Source organism: Cyprinodon variegatus, unplaced genomic scaffold, assembly GCF_000732505.1.
Source record: "Cyprinodon variegatus isolate N-32 unplaced genomic scaffold, C_variegatus-1.0 Scaffold210, whole genome shotgun sequence".
In the NCBI taxonomy this organism is placed as follows: domain Eukaryota; kingdom Metazoa; phylum Chordata; class Actinopteri; order Cyprinodontiformes; family Cyprinodontidae; genus Cyprinodon; species Cyprinodon variegatus.
Window position 1 is genome coordinate 681,765 of NW_015150663.1, and position 26,391 is coordinate 708,155.

Genomic DNA, 26,391 nt, shown 5'->3' on the forward strand with positions numbered 1-26,391 from the left:
GGGGATTTTTTTTACCTGGGTTTCTGTAGAGAAAGGGGGACAAAGTATTAAATTTGAACTGCTGAAAACCATTTTGACCTCCTTGTGCTCTGGTCTTGATCCTGTGCTGTGAGATAATTCAATTAGAAAACGGTACACCACTTCTCCCCATTTTGTTTTTATCTATTATGGTCTAAATTGAATGAGGTATACAGGAGTTTTGTAAGGGAAATCTAAAATACTCCTGTTATCAATCTGGAAATGTGATTAGTGGCTCCAAACAGGCTGGATTTATTTAACCTTGCCTGAAAGTAAGTTTCAAAATCCTAAATACTTTTTTTTTCTTTTTAAGATCCAGTTGGTATGATCCATTTAGGTGCAAAATTATGTCACAAGTGTCCTTAATTGGGTTCTTTACATTATGAACCTTTTAAAAAAGAAAAAGGAATCTATGGATGTAATTCTGTTGTAGGGAACGTTGAATTGGAACTGTGGAAAATAATCTTGAGTAAATAATAAACAGGCTAATAAGTTATGAATAGATGATAAGCAGATGTTATGATCGATTTGAATATATTGACCTTTTATATGGCTTGATTAAACTGGTTATTGATATGGTATTTTCATTATCCTTGTGAAAGTTGTATTTCCTCAAGTAAAATGCCTAAAACAAGTTTTTAAAAAAACTCTGAGCCAGCATGTCCATTAAAAAAGTGTAGCACAATTATGGTTATAAGTGACTACATCCTATACACAAGAACACCATTTAAAGATTAAGTTAGGTAAAGAACAATGAATAAAGCTTTACAAGCCTGGTGTACTGAGAATTTGAGTACCTGTATTTCATGTTTTGATATTAAAGCTCATGTCAATTTTGTTTTATAGAAATCTGAATGAAAAACAATGTCATTATTTGAGCTTATATATGCACTGAATATCAAGTCAATTTTGACCAAAAGCATAGTGCCTGTATTCACATACGGCTTTTTCAATGACCAACATCCTGCATCCATTCAATGCAACGCTATGCGGATGATTGATTTTGCCTTGGTGTATCTCTCTTCAGGATAGCAACAGCATCCACATCCATTTGCCTTTTTGTTTGGGGGAGTCACCGGGGAAAGCTTTAGTAGCACAGTAAGCCAATCAATAATGAGCTTAGCAGTTAGGCCACACCTCCTCAGTCAAAAGCCCCCGAATCAGCATCCTCGCTCATAACATGGGCGGTCCCTTTCTCCCACCCACCCTTTTGACACTGCCCTACCAAAGCTGTGTGATTGCGCGAAGTGAATGACGTCTCTGAATTTGCGGGCCGCCGACGCAGGGCTGGGTTTCCATTTTCACAGCGAGTTTCGGGGGGGATCATCAACATGGAGCCGGAGATGGAAGACAAAACGGTGGAACTGATGGTAAGATTGATTTCAGCGTTACCACACCACCCAAGCGAGAAGATCGCTGTCGGGCTTATGCTTGGCGAAGACCCTTAGGCTTGATTTGACCGCAGGAGTGAACCGAAGCGAAGCGGCTCGTCGGGAGAGGTGGAGGAGAAAGGAGGGGGAACAGAAATCAGAGAGGGAGGGCCTGAACATGTCGGTACATTTCGCTACCAATGTTTAATACATCGATGAGCCAACAAGAGCTTCAGACGTTTATTTAAACAAATAAACTATGTTGTGATTTTTTTAGAATAGGGCACAAATAAGGATTATAAGTATACAGTTTTTGTCCGGTCATCGGCGGAAGACGGGTGAGAATCCTCGGTGTAGTGTTCACTGCGGTGACGCTGCGCCACTTTAACTGGGCCCTGTCTGATACTTATCTAGCTTCCTTCGGCTAACGCAGGCTAGCAGACGATGAACCACGTCAATTTACGCCTTTTATACTATGTTGTTTATGGTCAGACGTCATACTTTTTAGCAGTTTTGGGCGAACATTCAAATATAAAAATTACACAAATACAACTGGCACATATGGTCCACAAATGCTGTTGGTGTGTTTATATTTTTTGAAGTGCGTAGAAGGAAGTACTGCCTTTTCATTCACACAGAGATGCCACCATCCGCGAGCATTAGCACTTAGCTTCAGAGCTAGCAGGGTAAATTTATCCTGCGTTACTCAGAGAAATGTCTGTACCAAAAACACGATTTGTATATCAGCGTCGAATATGGATACTTTTCGTCTAGATGTGTTTAATTGTATTCTTAAAACTATAACCTTTATACAACCGTTAAGGCTATTTTTCTGTAAGCTAGTAGCTGTGTCTGTAAGCTAGTAGGCTAACCTAATGTTAGCATTCCAAATGTTAGCAAAGGTGAAAATTCCCAGAGAAATATTATAGTTTAAACAATAAATCCCGTATTTATTTCCATTTCACCTTATCGTCAAAATGATTTATATATATTGGTCTGGATAGAATAGACATATTTGAAGTACTTCACAGGTTTTGGTTCCTCTTGAGAACATTTCAAACCCATGATAAACGGTGTAATAGCGATGTTTTCTTTAAGTAATAATAGATTGCTCAACTTACATTAGAAAGCTAATTCTTTAATGTTTCTCTATACTAAAGCAGATAAATCTTCATGTTTTGCACCTGGTTGATAGTTTGAGTTTCCCTAGTAGGATGATTAAATCAGAATAGTTTCTGTGCTCACTACAATTCAAGGTGTTGTCTCAGGAGCCCAGTGACAAAGGATAATTTGCAAAAATTTAAAACAGACTGAAGGGAACAAAGTTTGAATATAATAAATGAGGAAAATAATTATTTCACAGCAGGTGTAGTCAATAGACTTTGGTTTTTCACTTCCTTATTTTTTTTTTTAAATAAATATCCAAGAAACATTTTAGGTTCAACAGTAAGATTTAAAGACCTGCTATACATTTTTGGACCTTGCCTAGTTTTTGTCTTTGTGATTGTTTTCATTTTCTATATATTTTGTTCCAGTGTTATCCACTAACCACTCTTGAGAGTGGGGTTGGCAGAACAGTGGGTGGGGCTCCATATCAACATACAAACAAAATTATTTGGCAATTAAACCCGTTCACCCCCCCTCCCACCTATCTCCACCTTATTCATGTCTATTAATGCTTTGGTGTGTGTGTGTTTATCAGTCTGTATCTTGCGTGTGAATGTGTGTTCCTACGCTCACTGTGCCAAATGTGTGTGTAGCTCTAATACTGGTTTTTCCCCTCACTATCCCCCCCCACCCCACCTCTTCTCCCTCTTCTCTCTTCACCTTTGTTGGTTAAACACTCGTCCTCTCTTAATTTCTATCCAAACCCTGTTTATTTACCCATTACTTTTGAATTCTTGAACTAAAATTCTTTCACTGGCCCTGTTCCTCAACAATTCACCCCATCTGTGCATCCATTGACTTCTCCGTTCACTCAAATGATTTGCTCTTCATCAACTAACTCCCCTCGTCATCTTTCCTCCTCTTTTTATCTTTTTTTTTTCTTTATGACCCATCTCTGGTTTCCTGCTCTCCTTTCTACTCCTCCCTCACCCTGTCCACTTCGTTCTCCTCTTCCCTTCCTCCCTTCCTCTCTCTCTTTCACACAGTGCTCTGTGCCTCGCTCTCTCTGGCTGGGCTGCTCCTCGGTGGCTGAGAGTTTGTGTGCACTCAGGTGCCTGCAGAGCATCCCCTCCACCCGGGCTCACAACCAGGTTCTGCCTCTCTCCTCTTAATTCTGCTTTTCCCCCCCTTTCTCCCTTCCTCCCTAGTCATCTCTTCATCCTTTCATATTTTTTTTTTTTATTTCACCACTTCACACGACTGCTCATGCCACTGTAGAGCAGATGGAAAGCATCCATTCACTGTCCACATTACTTCCTCACCTTTTTTTTGTCCTTTCCCCTTGCTCAGCTTTTGAGTTCTTCTCTGGTTCTTCTTTAAATTGTTTCGACTTATAACTTTATTTTGCCAGGAACCAAAGTTGCTTGTTTTAGATTTGGATACTAACTAATTTACATTTTCTTACAAAAATTGAATTTCTAAAATGTTTAGCGTCGCTGTAGGAAGTGTGCCGTGGCTACCAGAGAATAACTTTGCAATGAGGAGTAATGATCCCTTTCCTGCCTGGAGGTGTGAGGATGGAGTTGGTGGTGGGGGGGTCCTTAAAGCTCAGAGTGGTTACATGCTTGCTTGCCTGCCTGCCATAACATGGTCAGTTTTTAATTTTTCATCCTTATCTTCTTATTCTCTGCATGATCATAAACACCAGCAAGGCCATTCCAGCTATGTCTTCTGTTTGTCTTGGTAGCAATACTTCTCAGTTTGCCTGGTTGTATTCGTATAAACTACAATTTTGTTCTCATGGTTTTGCTCAAACCTCCAGTGTTTTGCAGAAACACTATCAATGGACAGATGAAGTTTTGAACAGCCCTGACTTAGTGTGCTAATGTGGTGAGGCTCTAGATATTCGAAACAATGGAAAACCAATTCAGCTTTTATAGATTTTGTAAAACAAACGACTAAAATCGGGTTGTATTGGTGCTCCATAGGAAATTTGCAGATACTCAATTAAGCCTGTTTTGGCTTCTCTTTAAAAGCGGCATCAATCATTTTAATCTGATGTGAGCGCTCATTATTTATAATAGGGTTAGAGGTAGGGCTGAAACAATTAATTTTTCGATTGAAATAATTGTCAACGTATTTAGTAATTGGTTAATTATTACCTGCTCTTTAGCTGACATAGAAACCAGCTTTGAGCAGCAATTACACCAAAATTGTAAAAAAAAAAAAAGAAAATAGCATTTAAGATATAGTTTTCTTCTGTCAATATGTTCTATTCAGAACTCCTCAAGTGGGAAAAGTTTATCTGTTTTACCTGGTTTGATTTTTCAAAAAGCATTCTTCAAGGAAACTTTGGTTATCCGATTATTAATCAGTTTGCAAAATAATCGTTTGCTGCAGCACTAGTTAGAGATGTTACAGTGTGAAAGATGTTACTGCAAAAAAAAAATGGGGTTCTAATATTGTGAAAGAATATTTCTACCAGTTTAAAAACAAAACCTTAGTTCTGAGATTATCAAGAGCTTAAATGCTTTAAACATTTGTTCTTCTTTGTTCAGCTGTCTGCTTTAGATTTGCAGCCTGAATAAACCAAAAGCATCAAAATTTCAGAAATACAACATCTCTGTGTCATTATCAGTTCCCAGTGCTTATGTTTTTTGTGATCAAAAATTGATTGGCTATTTCATTTTCTGCTCCTGTTTAGACACTCAAAGTTGTCCAATTTGTGGTAATAGATTATTATTTTTAATAGATTTTCTTCTGGAAAGACACATTGTTTAACTGTTGCAGCTTTGAAAAAAAAACAACAGAATATTTAAAACGACTTCTGCATTGCCATTAAAGCACTTGTGTGATTGTTAATTTATGTTTTTTGTTTACGGTTTATTTAACTGTCAAAAGTATTATAAGATCTGACTGTGGCTCAGTATAAACTTATAAACAAAGAACTTTATTTCAAGATGAAACATCTGTGTGTCCAATTTATCCAAATGTTGATGTAACCATCCAACTGTACCGTGTAGTTTAGGAGTAGCTTCACTGTTCTGTTTAGTTTTCTGATTTCAAAGAGCCAACACGTTCATGTTGGTGTTTGTTGAATAAGTTATTATGACAGATGCAGGTTCGGTTGTTCAAAAGGATAACCTAAAGTCAAGAATAATGGACGCTGTTGAGACCTGAAAGGCACAGACTGTAATTATATCTTGCTTGATTACAATTGCATTGTTAAATATAAATGTTGAAGAATAACCAGTTTTTATTTAGAGCTGTTTTGTTTTTTGTTTAGACTCTGACAGTGCACAGAAAGCAAGAAAGGCTGCGATAAACTCTTTTTATTGTCACTTTAACATCATTGCAATAAATGCCACAAATCACCGATAAAAATTTGAGGTGCCTATCGCCAATCCTTGCTCAGAATGCGGCTGGACTTTGCCTCCTTTTTTTAAACATATTATGATGAAAGCACTTTTATAACATTGCTACTGTAACATAGCAACCAGTTAAGTCTGAGATAAAATAAAAAAATAAAAACAACTCACAGTAATGTTAAAAAGCATTAAGATTTAAAGACATACAAATGATTTTAACAATAAATACATATAAAATAATTCATTGTTAAAATGATGCAGCAGCAATAATACATTTGAGGATGAGTCCTTGCTTGAACTCCGGATCTTTCTTTGTGTTTCTGTCTTTTCTCTGCTTCCATGCCTGAGCTAGTGCCAGTGACATATCCAAGGTTTTGCGCTTTAATTTCCTGTCCAGACTACTTAGCTCAGGTCAAAGACAAGAAAACAGATTCCCTTTACTTTAACTGCTCTGTTTATTCCTCTCCATATGTGTGCATGTGCGGCTGCGTGTGCGTCCACGCATCAGAAATATAGCGACGGTGATCTGTGTGTCCTTGGCTGTGTTTGTGACATTTCTTCGTCCAAGCTCTGTCCAGGCAGCTGCCTTACATGGCTCCTAAAGTTTGTTTTAGAGACTATAATGAAGGGCTTCACTAACCTTTGCCTTCTTTGTGTTTTCTGTTTTATTTTCTTTTGTGCTACAGACCACATCAGGGATGGAGTCACAGACCTTAGTGGACGAATTGTCGCCAAAGAAGACATTGCTGAAGGTGTGTCTATTGAAAAAATGTCATATGAAAATTTTTTACTACCTGAAACAACTTTAACCAGTTTTAATTAGTGATGCTCATAGAAAAGAATGTGGTGCTATGGGAGTCGCTTGTAAACGAAACTTGCATTGCTGTCAAATACCTCCTGTATGAAACCATCTCTAAGTACATGCTAGACTTTTAACAAGTATTATTAGCTTAATACATCAAAATATTTATTATTAAAAGGCCTTGGAGTGGGTGTAAAGTCAAGTGCGTTAGAGGCTGTAACTAATAATTTTTTTATTTGAATTATCTGTTGATTTTTAACTTTTCTATTTATAATCATATATCAAACAGGGCTTTAAAGATTTTCATAGAACCTGACCAATATAAGATTTAACTTGGTTTCCGTTATGTTACCCTAAACCTTTTCTCTCTGGGACCTGATGACCCTGCACCTCCAGTCTCCCACTGGACACTTCTTGCCTGTTTCAACTCTGTCAATGGGTTTTTACCTTGATCATACTGTGGGACCAGTGGGAGTTAAAAATTGGCTGCATGAAACAACCTAATAAAGGTCCAAAAATGTAAACGCCCCGCTTAGATTGGTTGCTCTTGAAATTTTTCACTAGATTTTGAAATTAAATAAATTTAGAAATGCCTTTTAATTACTCCGAAAAAAAGTTGCTGAAATTTTCAGAAATCTTTTTGCTTCAACAGCTACAGTGAAATGTGAGTCTGTTTACAGTCGTGCGTTTACACCAGAGACGGTGGCAACACAGAGTGCGGTGGATTCACCAATGGATGAACCAAAGTGGACTTTTTTTCTCAGAGCTTTCGGGGCTTTTCCAAAACATGATGGTCTCCCTAAGGCGATTCAAAAGTTTATTATAAGGAATAATTTAACATTAGTCCGTAAGGTTAAGTTTCAATTGTGCTTTTATTGTTAAATGCCGACAGACAGTGAGAGCTTGACAGGAAATGACATACTATTGCCAGGGTAACGGCAGGTCCAAAGCGAAGGGTCTGCTACGTTGACAATTTACTAAATATTAAACAATCATTCCAGCCACTAAATCGGTCTCCGCCAAATGACGTCAATTGTTTACCTCTGGCATGGTACACTACGCCTTTTCCACCGAAAATGGCGTCTTAGCAACAAATGTCACGTGACTGGCGGAGACCGATTTTCCTAAATCCGCCCCTGTTTTCAGGCTTATGTTAACTGTAATGACTTATCTTGGACAGGCTGCTATGTAAACAGGACTTTAGTCCTTCGTTTAGCTATGCTGCGGTTGTTTACACTACACCTTTTACACCTAAAATGGCGTCTTAGCAACAAATGTCACGTGACTGGCGGAGACCGATACAGTAATAATTCCCAGTTTTATATTCAATACCAGCACAGGAATGACATGTGATTATATGCAATAATGTTATATCAGGAAACGAGGGCAGCACTAATGTCTACTGGGATGGAGACGTCATCAGTCGTAATTAGAAATAATTCTATCTTATAAACCAAATCAGCACAAACAAGATTGTTACCTGCGCAAATGAGGTAGCACTGAAAACGTAAGCTAGATGATTTTGATTCAATTCGGACCTAAAAAAAATCTTTAATATCTCTGAAATAACAGCAGCTCATGTAATCTTTTTGAATTTTGAATTTTTTTTTTATTTTTACAAATGACAATTTAAAATGCACAAACCTGTATTAAGTAAGCAATAATCATTCTGTCTATTTGTTGTGTTGTTTTAACATCAGTGGGGTGTCGGCTTCAAGGGTGTAAACACAATCCATTTAAAATGCAGAGCGGTGAACTTGTTGAAATCACTGCTTTAACCGCCTCCTGTGTGAACGCATCATTGGGAGCCTATCGATTATTTATGGATGTGTAATAATAAAAAAAAAGAAATGTTGATGCTGATATCCAGTGTAAAAAAAAGAAAAGGCAAATATTTCCATTCACCAGCCTTTTCTCTTTACATTCATCATCTTATTGAACTGTTAGGCGAAGCAGAGGATGCAGGGAACGTTTCACTAATCAAATTTTCTATTATTCAGCATAATGGTCCTGTAATGGGGTCTCGCAAACGTCCATCAGAAGGGAACTACGAGAAGGAGAAAGAACACTGCATCGCCTTGTTTGACCAGTGGTCGGAGGCTGACCAAGTGGAGTTTGTCGAGCGGCTGATATCCCGTATGTGCCACTACCAGCACGGCCACATCAACTCCTACCTCAAACCCATGTTGCAGAGAGATTTCATCACTGCGTTGCCAGGTACAAATGCACATTAATGCAACACCGTTACACCTTTTAGTAGTAGTATCTGTTTTGGTAAACCTATTTGATCCCTTTGTAATGGGGAATAACAGGAAAATGGGAAAGCAGACCTTAGCAAACTAAAGTCAAGTTGACATAATTGTATCAGTGTTGCTGCTGTTTTTTTTACCTCCATGTTTCTGTCTCTTCAGCCCAGGGCTTGGATCACATTGCAGAGAACATCCTATCTTTTCTGGATGCACGCTCGCTTTGCGCGGCGGAGCTGGTGTGTAAAGAGTGGCAGAGGGTGATCTCTGAGGGTATGCTGTGGAAGAAGCTCATCGAACGAATGGTCCGAACCGACCCGCTTTGGAAAGGGCTGTCTGAAAGACATCAGTGGTGAGCATGAGACTATCACTGAAACACAGCAGAGTTTTGTTGCAGCTAAGAGAGGTTGCTGGATTTTATGGAATAATTAATGTTTATATATTTTAGTCACAATGAATCCCTCTAAACAAACTCTCATTATGTTTTTTACAATGATGCATTTCTTTCTTCGTCCAGGGAGAAATATTTGTTCAAGAACCGCACATCAGAAATCCCACCTAATTCCTACTATCACTCCCTTTATCCAAAGATCATTCAAGACATAGAGGTAAGACACTATTTAATATTATAATAAAATATTCTCTATTAGTTCACTGTATTCCCCATGTCAAGTGACAATAATATGATGTCGAGAGGAAAATAAAGCATACTTTTTAATTCCTTCATTGTAATGTAGCTGCGTTCATTAAAGGCTGTTGGAATTTTTGGAGTTATTAAACAATTTATTAAACAATCCCCTGCATTTGGATTTGTTGTAATTGGATAAACTGTTTTTAAATTTCCATTCTCTCAGTGGTGAGACTTCTGTCTTCTGAACTGTAGTCACTGCTCAGCTGAAAAGTAAAGGTTCTCTGCAGAGCTTTTTACTACCCTGTTCCGCTATAATCTACTTTGTTCTCAAGAAATAAATCTAGTCTAGTGAGACTCAAACATTTTCTGATATATGATGTGGGAACTTTTTTGGTAGAGCTTGCATGTCACTCACAGCAATGGTAAACCACACATTCTACATGAATTACAGCTTACATCTGTGGATAAAGAAAAGTTAAATAAAAGAACTTTATTGATCCTAAAGGGAAGTTAAATGATTTCATCTGCAGGTTCACTGCAGTTTATAACCATAATGCATTATTGATGCGTAAATCAAATGAACTGTGTAACATGGATGGCTAAACAAAACAAAGCTGCCCCCTTTTTTTTTTTTTTTTTTTCCCTTCATAAATATATATTTTTTGTGTGTGTGTTTTCCTTCTCCTTGCAGACTATTGAGGCTAATTGGCGATGTGGGAGACACAACTTGCAAAGGATTCAGTGTCGCTCAGAAAACAGTAAAGGTGTTTATTGTCTCCAGTATGATGATGAGAAGATCATCAGTGGCCTTAGGGACAACTCCATCAAGGTATGTCGGCTTATGCTGGAATAATAACAAATATAAGGATTTGCTTTTTTTTCCCCACTCATCTAAAGATTGTTTTTCTACTCTTTAAACAGTTGTTGTATCTGAACAGTGTTAACTAATAAATGTTCAGTATTAAAGGAGAATTCCGGTTTTTAACACTTTTAGCCCATTTTCTGTAGTGTCCAGGATGAAATCGAATGATCGACACCAAAATTTTGACAATTGGTCCTGTCTCTGCTATTTGGCTCATGCAGAATCCCCCCCTGGCTGCTTCAGAATGGCTTCCATAGTGCATGTCCAATAATGTCCTTAAAACAACCTTAAACGTTCTTTTTTTAAAATATGCTACTCACCGGGTCGTCAGCGCTGTTCAATGACGTTCCAAAAAAAGTTTCGTAAAGAAAAAACGTTCCTGTAGTGTTTTATTTAGCATTTTGTAAATCCCATTGAGTTCTGTAGGAATAGTCAATATTCCGCTGCCACCGGAAACGGAAATGGGGCCTGTTTACACAGTTGTAGTCTTTTCGCTTCACTCTGTGTACTCCGACGTTAAGGTGCTAACGTCTCTGTTAAACACTTTAAAAAACTCTGAAAATGGAATACGAAAGGTGGATTCTTGATTCTCGAGTTTTTTAAAGTGTTTAACAGAGACGTTAGCACCTTAACGTCGGAGTACACAGAGTGAAGCGAAAAGACTACAACTGTGTAAACAGGCTCCATTTCCGGTGGCAGGGGAATATTGACTGTTCCAACAGAACTCAATGGGATTTACAAAATGCTAAATAAAACACTACAGGAACGTTTTTTCTTTACGAAACTTTTTTTGGAACGTCATTGAACAGCGCTGACGACCCGGTGAGGAGCATATTTAAAAAAAAGAACGTTTAAGGTTGTTTTAAGGACATTATCGGACATGCACAATGCAAGCCATTCTAAAGCAGCCAGGGGGGGATTCTAAATGAGCCAAAAAGCAGAGACAGGACCAATTGTCAAAATTTTGGTGTCGATCATTTGATTTCATCCTGGACACTACAGAAAATGGGCTAAAAGTGTTAAAAACCGGAATTCTCCTTTAAGGGAAGCCTGGGCACAATGCCTGGTTTTAAAAGGATAACATGATGTTAAATACTTTCAGAAACATTCATGAAGCTAAGACGTATAATAACGTCACAAGTTTTCTATTATGAGACCTACTGCTCAGAGATGGAATATAACGGAATAGAAGCTGGTTCAAATCCCACAGCCTCCACTCTGGGTTCCTGAGAAAGACCCTTAAACCCGATTGCTCCCCAGGCGCTGCACAATAACAGCCCACTGTTCCCCAAGGGAATGGGTTAAATACAGAGCTAAATTTCTCCAATTCGAGATCAATAAAGTTTAATTTTTATTATTTTAAAATGGGGAACTTAAGTGCATTAGCAGCTAAAGCTGAGCACTACAATATAGGTTTAAGCTGTGTATTTTAACAGGGATTCTAGGTTACCTATCTTGTTTCCTTAACCTGAGTCATTGAACACATTATTTTCATGTTTTTGTCTGCCTGACTGGTTCATTCTGACACCTTACAGTAATTAACAATGATCCTAATGTGTGGTATCTTATCATTTGTGCTGTCCAACTGAAGCTGCAGTGATTGGACATGACATGAGTGAATTATTGGATGTAACGACTCAACGCTAGTCTTGTTTTAGTTTCGCTTATTAGTCTATCCCAAGCCAGTAATAGAAGATAAAGAAAAAGGGGTAGAGGATGGAAGGCAAGAAGTAAATCTTAAATTTAATGGAGGCTGACACATGGCCATTAAAGAGCTAGATGGCTCTAATTTGCATGGAGAGTCCAGTAGAGAAATGGGGCGTGAACAGCGCACGGACATTGCTATAAGAATAGGCCATTCTTGGCATGACCCAAATCTGCACCCATTGCAAAATCACATGTTCTTTCTGTTTTGCAGCACCCTTCACTGCCAGATAATCCCATTCCCACACTCATCTTCTACCTTTTCTTCCTCTTGCTTTGTAGATCTGGGATAAACAAACACTGGAATGTCTGAAGGTACTGACCGGTCACACAGGCTCAGTATTGTGTCTCCAGTATGATGAGAGGGTCATCGTCACTGGGTCTTCTGACTCAACTGTCAGGTATGATGTCCTTAGAACTGCAGCAGGGAAATCCTTTCATTTATTTTTGAATAAGGTGCAAAGAAATGCTTAAAATAATTCTGATTAGTGAGTGTGAAGCAGTGTGAGTTCGATAAAATATCACACAAATGCTTCAAATTTAATTTGTGTTTATATTTCCATATTTATTTAGTTTAATAATTTACATATAGTAAATGAGAAAAGATAAGTGAGTTTATTATTTTCCACGGTTACCATTTTAAATTAGTCATTAAAGGAATAAAAGTGCTTACTGCACAGAATATTATCCCAATCTGTTGATCTGTTCCTTTTGAGTTGTTTTAAATGTAATGGGCTACTATTAGCTGACATGCAGCTGGGCTATCAGCTTCGGGAGCCAGTCTCCAAATCATGCTGCTTTTCAAAAACTCTGTTCTTGGCTTCCAAACTTAACTTTCACAGAGAAGTTGCCATAATAGAAATTAATGTTGACGCTCACGCAGTTTGAATGACCTTTAAAACACCTGAGTTTGTCCTTTTTAGAGGAAAAATTTGTAAGGGTAACTTGCAGTAAGCATAAAACAACAAATGAGGGATGTGGGAAAGGCAGCAACTTTGCCCCACGCAACCGGAGAAAATTCAATCCAGAACTTTTCTCTGGCATCTTACTGAAAAGACTTTAAACCACTGGATTTGTATAGAGGAAAGTTTTTGTGGTTTCTTCTATAACATTGTTTAAACCTATAATGCTTTTATACCAAAACACCAGCTTATGCCCATCAGAGAGATTACGTTTCTGCCCCCTGCTTGTTCTTATACTGTTGAATGTTTGCAAAGAGCTATGGATTGATTTCTTTGTGGACTTTTTCTTTTTTAAATATTTTTTTATGTTTTGACTCAGTTTAACTTTTTGGTTTCTAGAAAATTGTATAAAAGCTTATGATGACCTCAAGTATGTTAGAAACAAAAGGAGTTTGGTTGTGTAATTCAACTCAAACACAATAAGCTGGCTCTGCCCTGTAAAGGGTTTTTTCTTCCCTCTTGGGCTACTGTAGTAACTTTATTGAAAGCTCTTTTCCTATATGCTGCTCTACCATAATATCATATCATATGACCACCAATTATTCAAAGTTATTAAAGCTGCTTTAGTTAAAACACAATTTTTTGGATTCATCCTTATCCTGATGTTTCCATTGAGGGTAAACCTCTCTATCTGAGCCAAGCATTTTGCTGCACAGTTACTTCCTCACATGGCATCATTCCTCTTACAGCAAGACTGCATTTTTTTTCCTCAGTTCTGTGGAGAGGCGTTCAATAAATATATTCTATAAACAGTTAATTAAAAAATATATAATTTACAGTATTTTCAGGACTATAGAGTGCACCTCACTATAGGTTCACTAATTAAAAAAAAAAAAACTGAAACGTGTACACATAAGCCGTACCGGACTATAAACAGCTGATCTCTACTGAACTGTCTCCCACAAATCCTGTAGGGGGAGCTCTACATATAGCCTCCAGAGTAGAGATGAAGAAGAATGCTAGCTCCCGTTAGCTTGTTGGTTTGCAGCAGTAAGAGCTTTTACTGAAAGATGGGGCTTCGTCAGCTCATTATTTCAGCTCTGCAGAAGTTGAGCCCAGTCACTCCTTTGGTTCTTCAGCTTTAATGAGGCAAATAAATGGTAAAATGTGTGAATTTGGGACATTTGTTCTCCGTCGTGTCTGCCGCTAGCATGTTCTTGTGCTACATTAAAATTAGCCCCTTATTCCTTCATTTCCAACTTTGACTTCCTCCTCTGGCGGTTATCAAAAACCACAAAAGCCGCACCTTCTGATAAGCTGAATGGTTCGAAGCTTAGGAGAAATTTAGAGGCTTGTAGTCCAGAAAATACGGTAATACTACTGGAAACGTATTGAGTTAAATAAATCATCAATAATTTTGTTAAGCTGCGTAAACTTTGTCAAGTTTTTATAATAAATTAATATGAGGAGGCAACAGTGTTACTAGTTGATCAATTGGCTATAGAAATGTTTATTTTGGCTGTTCTTACTAATGACAAACAAATGTACCTTATTTTTATTATTTTTTTTAACTCCTGGTTCATAAACTACAGCTGTGACCAGTAATGTGGTCGGGACTCTCCCACATGGCTGTAAGTTAAAAGGGTTTCGGTGGGTCATTAAAATTCATTACTTCATTAAATTTAAATTTTTTAATTAAGGCCTTAATGGGCAGTAAAATCTATTAAATGTTATTATCGTGGCATTTTAAAATGCTTTATTTAAAAAAAAAAAATACATGTATAAAAACTATTTTGTCAGATACATCAGATATAACTGGGTCTGCATGTTTGAGGGGAACTGCTTCCGGTTGATCGTAAAGCCGTATGTTCGGAAAAGAAGCTTCAGACAGAGAAAAGGCTAGAGAATGGGAAAATGCAAATAAAAAAAAAAAGTGGCTGGAAGCATGGCTACAGAGTCGTGGGTACTTCTTGATGGCATTAACATTGTTTTTTAAGAGCATTAAATTAGAGTTACTCATCCCTGTATAAACCCTGGTTAACAATCACATCAGACTGACAGCTGGAAGCACCAGTGGCTGATTGGGTCAGGCGTTTTTTGGTACGGTCGTTCCAAATGCGTGAATTCGTAGAGACTGGTTAGGAACGTACAGCCACTATAATCGTTTTTAAAGTAGAACTCCCTGTTAGGCAGCCATAATGTTATTGCTCAGTATTGTGTGAATTATTTTTGCTAATATTCTTCTTCACCCGGTCTCTATCTACTTAAAGCCTTTGGTACAATTCAGCTAATAATTATATCCATTAAAATGAGACTAGACTGCTTCTTGATATATGCTAATTGTCTCGGGTTAGACCCATTTCTTTTTTCAGAAAATAAATGTTCTACATCTTTATTTTTTCTATCCATTTTTGGATTCTACTCTTGATTTCATCCATTCTTATTGAAATGATTAAACTAGCTTGAAGTGCATAGTGTGTCAAATATAAGCTGATGATAAATAACAGGAGTGTTTGTGGTGGCAGCGTGACGACTTCTAAAGGGCAAATGGGAAATCGGAAAATCACAAACGGGACATTTTGTTTTGTTTGCAGAGGTATGATGCACGATAATTTGCATGAACATTATAACCTCATGTCATGTTGTTGAGTCGGATAGAAAATTGATGTATTTCAGAACAAAGAATGCAGAAAGTTATTGTGATATTTGGCCCTTAAAAAAGATGTATAGGGAATCAATCATTTATCCTTGGTTGTTCATCCACAGCCTGGCAATAACTCCAGTTTTTTTTAGAATATGAATAAAAGAATATGAATATTAAGAAGTCATTTATATGGTTTGCAGGTGTTACTAAAGATTTTTGCATACGTTTCAGTGCAGTATTTAACGGCTTGGTTTGGGTTTATATGTTGACACATGCTTGGCTACTGCACACAGAAGCTCAGTATTAATTCACACTTCAGCCGTCTTTGCTGGATAGTATCCAAGGAAAATATGACCTCACTTCCTTAGCAACAGCTTGACGGGCACTTTGTTTGGAGGTTTAGTTGTCAGCTTTTCCAATGTGTTTTGCATTTGATTCTCAGAGCTCAGAGGTGCTTTTTAGTAACAAGCAGCTGTGTGTGCACACATGCAAACTCTTTGCAGTTCTTCGGAGTCTAACCTTTCTGTTTTGTAGAACCAATAAACATTTATCCTTTGCACACATCTTCACTTTAGTTTTTCTGTTTCATGTCTTCTTGTTTTTTTCCTCTCATCTGTTTTGCCACCATTTTTCCTCTTGTCTTGTTTCCCTTTCCTACTAAAGCCTGCATCTTTTATTACCATTTCTCACTTTTTTCTCTTTTGGTCATTCTTACATCTTTTCACTCTGTTCTCTTTCCCCTTTTTGTACTGTTCCATGAGAACTGATTTAATTTACATTTTATATTTCTTATTTAGATAAGTATACAAGTAGTTTACAAGTATAGTTTAAAAAATGTTCACTTTAAGCTTGCTCTAAGGAATATAACAGTCATACTGCTTGTGCTTTAAATTCTGAAACAACTGCTAAAAGGAGATACTTGCTTAAGAAAAGACAACCGTTCAATAACGTTTCTTGTCTTTTACCAAATGTGTGCTTAACTTCTTTTGCTTTATATCAGAGTGTAGTCTAGAAGAGCTGTGGCTGATGATGCTTCTTTCTGTATGATTATTATCAATTTTGTTTTTTATTTCATGTTCTGTGTGAAAGAACTTTACAAATTTGGAAAAGCAGTCTGGTATGAAGAAAGATGGGTGAAGTTTCATCTGCAGGTTCACTGCAAAAAAATCTGCATCAAATGCAAAGCATGTATTTTAGGAAAAATCTACTTATTATCTGGTTTTGAAAACAATTTGTAAAGAATTTGAAGAGAAAAAAATCGGACCTAAAAATATGTCAATCAGGTTTGGGCTCCAGAAGCCCCTAATGGCCATTCAGAGGAATAAAAACACGTTTCTATTTCTAGGAACGAAAAAAAAGTGAAAAATGGCTAAACTTGAGCGATATTAAAATCTATCCCACATTACTATATCTTCTCACATTTACCACCTTATGTCTCTTCTTCCCCCTCTGTAGGGTTTGGGAAGTTACGACGGGTGAGGTACTGAACACACTGATCCACCACAACGAGGCCGTTCTTCACCTGCGGTTTGCGAATGGTCTCATGGTCACCTGCTCCAAGGACCGTTCGATTGCAGTGTGGGACATGGCCTCACCGACTGACATCAGCCTGCGGCGCGTCCTGGTGGGGCATCGTGCTGCTGTCAACGTTGTCGACTTCGATGACAAATATATTGTGTCCGCCTCAGGGGACCGCACCATCAAGGTAGGCTGTGGAAAGAAGCTCTTAGCTTTTCTTTGTTTTACATTTCTAAATATATTAGATATTTAATCTATTCCAGTGCTTCCATATTTTTCCCCACTCTTCTTCAATGTTGCTAATTGCTCTTTGTGTAATTCTAGGTGTGGAGCACCAGCACCTGTGAGTTTGTGCGCACTCTTAATGGTCATAAGCGGGGCATTGCCTGTTTACAGTATAGAGATCGTCTGGTTGTCAGCGGCTCATCTGACAACACAATCCGGTACGTCTGACATCCAAACTGTGATGTTTGAAAACAACCTGTTTTTTTCTGCAGGGCTTCCAAAGATCCCAGGAGGAGAGGGGTCAGACTTTTGCTTAACGTTGGTTTGCAGTATTACCAAAACATCAACATACTTAAAGAGTTATTACTCGGATATTATTGCATGCTCTGTATTTAAAATGTGTTTATCTGACCGAATAGATGGTGACATTATTGGACCATCTATACGGGGGATTTGATTTACCAAAACATTATATAAATTATCAAAGTAGTTGGTTTCTATGTGAATGCTGTTGATCCTTTATCTTTCATTTGCAATGTTGATCTTTGGATAGTTTATTTTAGTCGTGGTTTACTTGGAGAAAAAAGAAAAGTAATATGGCCATTGTTGAAAACGTTTTGACCAAATTAGACTTGATTTTTAAACTAAAATGTGATTTAAAGCTTTTCTTAAAGCAAACAGTGGAGTGTCAGACATCAAAAACAGTCTGATTTATCTGGCCTGAAGTAAATTTTAGTCTTGAAATGTGAAGTTTTAAAGACAAAAAGCAATGAAAAGGCAACTAGATCATCTTATATTTGAAAAAGAGAATCCCTCCATTAAAAGTCTTCTCATTTCCAGAATGATGGTTGCAGTAGTTCAATGATATTATAATTTATACTCTCACTAATTTATTGTGTTAATCTGAAAGTTCGTATCAGATTGCCTCAACATCGTTACCATCAGAAACTTAGTTTTTATATAGTGTTTGCATTGTATTACAAGGGAGGCAATGTTAATGAATCTTTGGCTTTTCTTCCTACAGGTTATGGGACATAGAATGCGGGGCGTGTTTGCGAGTGCTGGAAGGTCATGAGGAATTGGTGCGCTGCATTCGTTTTGACAACAAAAGGATTGTCAGTGGAGCCTACGATGGGTGAGGTTTTATTAATCCAAACCCTCCTGAGCTGAAACCGAGGTTGTTTACTGACATCTCTCCCATTGCTTCTTTCTACAGCAAAATTAAAGTTTGGGACCTGCAGGCAGCACTTGACCCACGAGCCCCTGCTAGCACATTATGTCTGCGTACTCTAGTGGTCAGTTGCATCATTCTTTCATCTTTATTTTTTGGTGAAGTTTTTGAACGATAACCTGAATGGAAGCAAAGTACAATTTGAATTAGGTTTTAAATGCCACCATTTCAATTAACTAATAGCCATTTTCTGATTATATCCTCATTTTAGGATTTACTTAAGATTATTTTCTGCCTGAGCTCATTATACTACCTAACTTATAAACAAATGCAATAATATCTAAAGCTCTGCTCTTCTAGAGATGAAGATGCAGACATGTCCTTACTGTTATCTCTTTCTTTAGTGGTGCTCTTTTGCCTCGTCTTTGCAGGAGCACTCCGGACGTGTTTTCCGCCTGCAGTTCGACGAGTTTCAGATCATCAGCAGTTCTCACGACGACACCATTCTGATCTGGGATTTTCTGAACGTGTCGCCTAATGGCCAGTCAGAGGGACGATCTCCTTCCCGCACTTACACGTACATTTCTAGATAGCAGGTATGCTGAAAGTATCATTGTTAAACTTTCCTGATAATGTAACTGATTACATCAGTATATTAAAATGGCATCAAAAACCTGGATTTCAGTGAAAAAGAAATTGCATGAGTATTCAGTAATTTTATTACACTCAAAAAGATGCAAAACCTTTTTTTATTTATTTTAATTTTGATGATTATGACCTTTAATTATTGGAAATGCAGATTTAAAATAAGAATTGCATTGAATCAGAATCAAATCCAGATTTAGTGGAAAGACTGCAGATAACTATAGGTACCTTCAACAAGGAGGATAAATGACAAAAGGTTGCTAATAAAGCATTGTGCTGTTCAGAGTGCTCTATCTAAGCATATTTACAGAAAGTTGGGAGGAAGGGGAAAACTGATTTTAAAAGGTATGCAAATGGAACGGAGATTTGCCAATTGAGGATTATGTATGGAATGAGCAAAGCTACCTTCAGACCTGCATCCAGAACATGAGCTACGACTGGTGCATTCCGTTAGGCCACTCCTGAACCAGAGATGTCCAACACCTTACTAGTCATGACCAACAAACCTAAAGCAAATTTAAAGAGGTTACTGCATTAACGAGCCACTTCTAATGCCACTTTGGTCTTTGAAACACTGTTGGTCTTCAAAAAGCAAACTGGAAGTGAGGGAAGGCATTTCTCCAGAGTCTCCTTATAGCCACAGCTGGGAGACAAGCTGTCTTGATCCTGCTGTTATTAAGCAGCTTTATTTTTACTTTCTCTTGTTAAATACAATTTTTTGATTCTTGTTTACACTTAAATCTTACTGTCGGCCACACATCACCTTTAATTCTGTGACTATCTTGTATGGAGTGTCGTGCCTTACAGCGGTTTGTATCAATCCCCCTTATTCTTTTATTGAAACAAACAACTGGTAAAAAGTTACATTGTCCTTTTGTTTGTTTTTTGTTTTTGTTTTTTTTTCAAGCCCATATTTATTTTGAAAAGCAGACATTTTTTTTTATCTTTTGGTTAAAATAATATTTTGGATTTTCATTAATTAAAGCCATAATCATCCAAATTATATTGAGATATTTAGAGTTAAGTTTCTGAAATTACAAAAAAATCACCTCATTTCTTAATATGCACTGTATTCAGAAGCACCCTGTCATTTGTGCTCCCTCCTCCAGGTGGCGCCATGCAACTCACCCTTTATAGGAGGAAATCCAGGGCTGATTGGCTGATTGGTGCGTCTGTCACGAAAAGGAGCGCATCTTTTTTAATTTTTATTTTTTTTCCCTTCCTCCTGGTCATCTTTCTGTCCATCTCCCACTCAGCCCCCTCCTGCCCGTTCTGACAGACTCTTAAAGCTTGTGCCCATTGCCTGCCAGTTGAGCAAAATACATACAGGCCAACACTGATGTGGATTCCCTACTGCAGAACCAACGCAACTCTTCCAAGACATTCATCTTCGGCTACTAATTTATGTTCTGTAAAGTACACTAATGACAGTATTAACATAGACCTGGCAAAAACCTACAAGCTCTTTTATTTTTTATTTTTTGGTTCCCTTGAAGCAAACTTAAAGCCGCTTCTGCTCCTCAGATTATGACCCCTGCCAAAAACCGGTTTCACGGATAGGGAGTTGCTTATAGATATATATTTATATACATTACACCGGCACAGTGGCACAGTTGGACAGAAGATGACTGGAGCTGTGATACGGGAGACAGAGACTCTTTACTCGGCTCTTAAGGAAGAAGGGAAGGATGAGAGATCAAGGGACTGAGGGAGGGAGAAAAGTCTGGTCGAAGGCTTCCCTGTACCTCTCACAACATTATACTCCTCCTGGACTCTCTCTCTGCACCCCATTCTCTCCCTATCCCACCATTCAGCCTCCCTTTCACAGCCCCTCCCACAAGGTGAAAATTTGCTTGAAATAAGGGGGCACACACTCGGAGCGTGTGCGTTTGTGTATGTGGACTTGTGAAAACGGCAGAACAGAGCAGAGGCGTCAGACATGCATGTTAGGTTGCCTTGGATACAGCATCCCGGTACACCTCTGCTTTCTTTCCTCTTTAATTCTTACTTTGTTACTGTTTGTTTTTTTCTTTTTTATGACTGTTATTTTCTAATTTTATTTGAATATTTTGGTTGTTAGTACAAAGAAAAATCATACTAAGTGTAGTCCTTTCTCCTCCTGCCACATTTTCCCGGCCTTTCACCTCATTCTTTCTATTTACCTCCCCCCCGTGTTTATCTGTCCTTCTCACACCATCTTTCTCTCTCCCATCATCCTAAGTGCTTGCTTTTGGTAATGAGAGAAGCTGGAATTCAAGAGCTCAAAATTTAGCTGTAAACTGAGTTGTCTTGTCAAAAATTGTGTTGTATATTAAAATGATTTTTTAAAGAAGAAAATGACCTTATTGTGAATAAAGTACTTGACAGTGGTGGAGTGTTGAGCCAACTGTAACCCTGAATGAGTGTCTGTCTGTTCTCATCTGTGTGCGAGAGTGTTTGAATGGATTCTTCTTATCCTTCCCGTCTGACATGATACGAAAGTTGAGCTTTAATCATCAAACTTTATTTGGTTAAACGTTTTTTTGTTTTGTTTTAATGAATTTCTGTGATGGTCTTAAAGGGTAAAAAACATTTTCTCAGAAGAATGTTAAATGATCAGTTCTGATTTAAACAAGCTGTATTTAAACAACTTTAAATCCAAGGTTATGCCTCACTTTTATATCGCATAGGATTGTCTTTAAAACTATAACCTCCAATGTACATTACAGCTCAGTTTGGTATGGTAAGTGGAATGGCCAGGATGAGCTCCCAGAAAAAAGGGGGTCTCCTACCTCCAAGCTGTTGAAGCTCAAGTGGAGGAATCAGTGTTTTGAAGTAAAGTCCTAATACGATTGTGAGTTTTGAACCAATAAACTAATTGGGCCTCATCTACAGTAATATGGGCACTATGTATACTGTTGTGCCTGTAATTGAGAGGATAGGATCTCACAGGAGGAAAGGAACCATTGAAATTAGCTTTGTTTTTAAAAAGATCCAAGAGTGAGGTAATCGAGGAGGTTTGGGTGTCTGGTCAGGATTGGTTTACTGATTGGACAGGCAGTTGACAAATCTGGAAACTATTGGTGCAAATGCATATTTCTGCTTTGGGATCTATCAGATTAAGCTAACCACCATCTCTGGATAGAGTGATGTCAACATAGACATGGCTGATGATTAATGGATAGAAGTTTATTATTGAAAAGCCTAAACAATACTGAGCATTTGTGATTACTTCCTAGGCCCTATTGGTAGCAGTTACGTTTAGGTTAGATGGGAACCAGGGTTGCAATTGCTCAGTTTAAATCAAGCTTAAATCTGATTTTTGGTCAGGTAAGAGTTGTGGGTTAGCCCAAAAACTATTATATGAAAGTCTTGTGGCTTTTGAGAAAGATATTTCAAATAAAAAGAATCCTAATCAGAGTATTTTCTGACTGTCGCCACCAGATGGGAGTATAGACCCATTTTCCCAACTGCAGCACATTCTGTTTTCTAGCCTTTTGGCTCTGACAGTTGGGTGGCCAAGTTTGGAGTCTAAACAACCTGTTACAGAGGATCACATACCACATCTTGTAAACGCTGTCAGAGAAAGCTATTTGAAATGTGGTACATTTTTACAGCAGTCTGAATGTAGTGGGTTTTTTTTTCAATATATTTGGCCATTCATTCACCTATCTTATCCAGATTTTTTTTTTTTTTTTGGGGTGGGGGGGGGGGGGGCTAAAAGGGGATAGTTTCTCCTGTTCTGTGTTTGTGTCAGTATAGCTAAATGTTTCACATTTTGACCGTGATGTGGAATAGGTTTGCACTGGGAGCACCGTTAATATATGATGTGTGTATGTGTTGGATATGGGTGTGTGTGCTTCCTCTGGGTCTGTGGGATTTTGGCCCATAATTCCTGCAGCTCTCGGGTCACAGCTCCGTTCTCACGCACATATTTGGCATTCCTTCCCCGACATGATTACCATACACCTTCCACTCTGGGTTTGGCTACACAGAATATTTCCATCATTCCCGAGTGGAACTGAAGCAACGTTCCAGAAACTAACTACTTACACCAGCCCCCCCCCCACTCCCTTCCTCGCTCTTCTTTATCCCACACCCATTTTCTCTTCCACCTCACTGTCTCCTTATACCCCCCCACCCCCTTCAGTGCAGATTCCTGTTGCCTTGCAATAGGAATCCTCTGGTGCAACCTTTTTTTCCCCCTGAGTCAGCTGTTTGTGTCTGCTTAAGCGATTGGGTCATTTGGCAGTGACATCTCTTCAGTGACCTCCTGCTAGGATTGGGAAGGAAGGGAAGTGATGGAGGATAACAGCAGGAGAGACGAGAAGTGCAAAAAAACGGCTAGAAAACTTCGTAAAGGCCCTCAGTGCTCTTGTTTTTGATCATTTTATGATAAATTAATTCAAGGTGTGTTTCTGAAAACTGGTTTCTTTGTGAGCTTGGTGTGTGTTAACTTTATACTTTCAAAACAGTTTAAAGTCTTAGTTAATGAGTTCATTGGCAGAAAACATCTATTACTCTAACCTTCTATTGCTGTAACTTGATTTCAACTTAAAAGCAGCTTTTTGGTCCTACAGTAGCCTCCTGTCAGATTTAATTAAAGCACCCCTGTTGGTTGGAATAGCAAAGATTTTGGGTTTTTTTGGTTTAAAACTTATGGCACTTTACAAATGTATTAGTTGGCGGCAAAGTATTTCTCATAAGCTGCAACCTAAATGTAATGATCAGAGTATCTTCTGAAATTTCTGCAAATATTGCATTGTCATTAGAATTGTCACCTCTACCACAGATTTCTAATTAAAGGAAGGAGAATAAAGAGATCAGGATCTTGGTTATGAGCACTTTAGGTAAGGGCTCTATCCAAACGTCCACCCTAATCACTATATAGTCATTTTAAATGAGTATCCAAAGTTCCAGAACAGTATTTTTCAACCCTGGTCCTCTAGGCACACTGCTCTGCATGCTTTGGATGTTTCTGAGCTTCAGCACACCTGATTCAGATGACTGCAGTTCAGAAAAGCCTGATAATCTGCTATCAATTGATAACAGGTGTGTGAAAGCTGGGAAACATCTAAAACATGCAGGGCAGTGTGCCTTGAGGACCAGGGTTGAAAAACACCGGTCTAGTGGTAGTGGACTCCAAATTTCCCATAATGCACCTTGAAAAGTAGTGACTATCCAGGGTCATTGGACGAGCAGATATATCCCAAAATCATGGGATTTCTTGTGACAGTGGCGATGGATAAAGATGGAGCGTGCACCATGCAGGGAGGCGGAGTTAGGTGACCAAACACAAAGTAGTCATCTCTTTGAATGTTCAGTTAACTGAGTTGATTATAAAGTTCACTATATAGTCCCCATTCTATTTAGTGATTTAGAGGTTAGGGCGGACATTCGGACACAGCTAGTGTGGAGTTATATTCAGATATTTTTATGCTCCATTACTATAGATTCCCCAATTAATGTTGGGCTTGAAAGGAAGTACTTAAACTGTATATTTGTGAATAGAAAATACAACTTAAAATGGTTTATATGTCAAGTTGATTTTCTCTATCACATGAGCTCAAATATACACATTGACCCACATTAATGCAAAATTCTGGTCGTGACATTCAGGCTGAATATTTGACCAACCTTTTATAGGACATGGCAGAGACTAAGATTTTAACATATTTAATGCATTTTTAATAGTGTTAAAGGCAATTTCAGAAGCTTGCTGTGAGCATGTGTAATCCATTCACAAAGACAATCCTTGATGCTTATTTGGAATTATTGTTATGCTGAAACACGGAATTGCTCCAAGACTCAATCTAAATACAGCAAATTGGTAAGAACTCTTTAGCTAAAGCGAAAGTGCATCAGTTTTGTTATTGTAAGTGCTGTCTGAATAGTCCTTGCAGTAAAGACAGGCTGGAAAAGAAGCCTGTAAGTAGGATCCTTCCAATCACTAAGGAGCTAGAAGGAATCCCACAATCTTTTGGGTTACAGGATGTATAGGCACAGCCCAGTTTATGGAGTTAAACAAAAATACATAATTTCTTTCACATCTACTCTGTGTACGTACAAACCTTCATATTGTTTGGTTTGTATGATGTGTCGGGGTATAAATAATTTTGACTGAATTGAATTAGCTGTGGGCTGCATGGTAGGGCAGTGGGTATCACTGCTTCATTGCAGCAAGAACATTCCAGGTTTGATTCTTAGCCCGGGATCTTTCTGCATGGAGTTTGCATGTTCCCCCTGTGCATGCATGGGTTCTGTCCGGGTACTCAGTCCAAAAAACAAAACAAAACAAAAACGACTTCTAGGCTTCTCTAAATTCTCTTTAAATGTGAGTGTGCGCATGTATGGTTGTCTCCATCTGTGTTGCTCTGCGATAGACTGGCGTGTCCAGCGTGTACTCCACCTCTGGCCCATTGACAGCTGGAGATAAGCACCAGCGACCCAAGCGGGGATAAGCGTAAAGGAAAATGGATAAATTAGACTTCTATGTGCGTAGACGTGCATCATCTAAGTGCATTTCTTGCTGTCTACCAGAAATGTTCCTCCTATCCACAAGAACACGAAAGGTGAGGGGAAGATGGCTATGAAAATGTAGCTAGGGGTTCCTGTTTCCAACCTCCTTCCTAAGTTTTAACCCTCTTGATAGTCATCATTTGTCATTCAGCCATATTGGTGCAATGTATGACAGGGAAGGGTAGTCTTTGAATGATACTAATACCACCATGCCTGGAAGAGGAAACACTGTTTTTCGGTTTGAAAAACGACTCCTCATTATGACCAAGGAGAAAAAATCTGTCTCGTAATTTGTTTTTCAAGATGGCAGTTCACTTGTCTTTTTGAGCAGCTGTTAGTTGTGGTCGTATTTGATAATGACCTGCAGAGTGACACCATTTTTTTTTATAGCTCTTTCAGTTTTATGATAGGAATTTCTGTTTGGTTATATTTGTTTTGTTTTGTTAGAAATCAGGTTTAGCTGGTTGAAACATGGGCACAGTGGAGTGTTTAAAAAGGATAATTATCCCAAACACATTAGACTGGTTTTGGAATGGATAAGTAAGTAAGCCAACCTTGAATGGGCCTAGTCTCAATCATAAGATAAGCAGTCAGTCAGCCAAAGGTCAGGCTGGTTTCATTTACAAAAAAACTGGAAGGACTTGTAACTACACATTAAGGTGCATATATATGCACCTTAA

At 38.2% G+C, this 26,391-nt stretch overlaps 1 protein-coding gene across 2 annotated transcripts; it reads left to right on the forward strand.

The window, feature by feature from the left end:
• The first annotated feature begins 1,239 nt into the window (after positions 1-1,239).
• Positions 1,240-21,607, forward strand: fbxw11 (F-box and WD repeat domain containing 11). 2 transcript variants are annotated; one of them, XM_015380269.1, is made up of 14 exons: positions 1,263-1,388; positions 3,542-3,646; positions 6,550-6,615; positions 8,666-8,882; positions 9,077-9,263; positions 9,429-9,519; positions 10,234-10,371; positions 12,391-12,509; positions 17,110-17,359; positions 17,497-17,615; positions 18,422-18,532; positions 18,614-18,692; positions 19,000-19,164; positions 20,323-21,607. In XM_015380269.1, the coding sequence occupies exons 1-13, from the start codon at positions 1,350-1,352 to the stop codon at positions 19,159-19,161; spliced, it is 1,683 nt and encodes a 560-aa protein (XP_015235755.1). In that variant the 5' UTR covers positions 1,263-1,349; the 3' UTR covers positions 19,162-19,164; positions 20,323-21,607. The 2 variants fall into 2 exon arrangements, with proteins under 2 accessions (XP_015235756.1, XP_015235755.1); XM_015380270.1 differs by lacking the exon at positions 3,542-3,646 and having other exon boundaries at positions 1,240-1,388; positions 20,323-21,604.
• Positions 21,608-26,391: the final 4,784 nt, after the last annotated feature.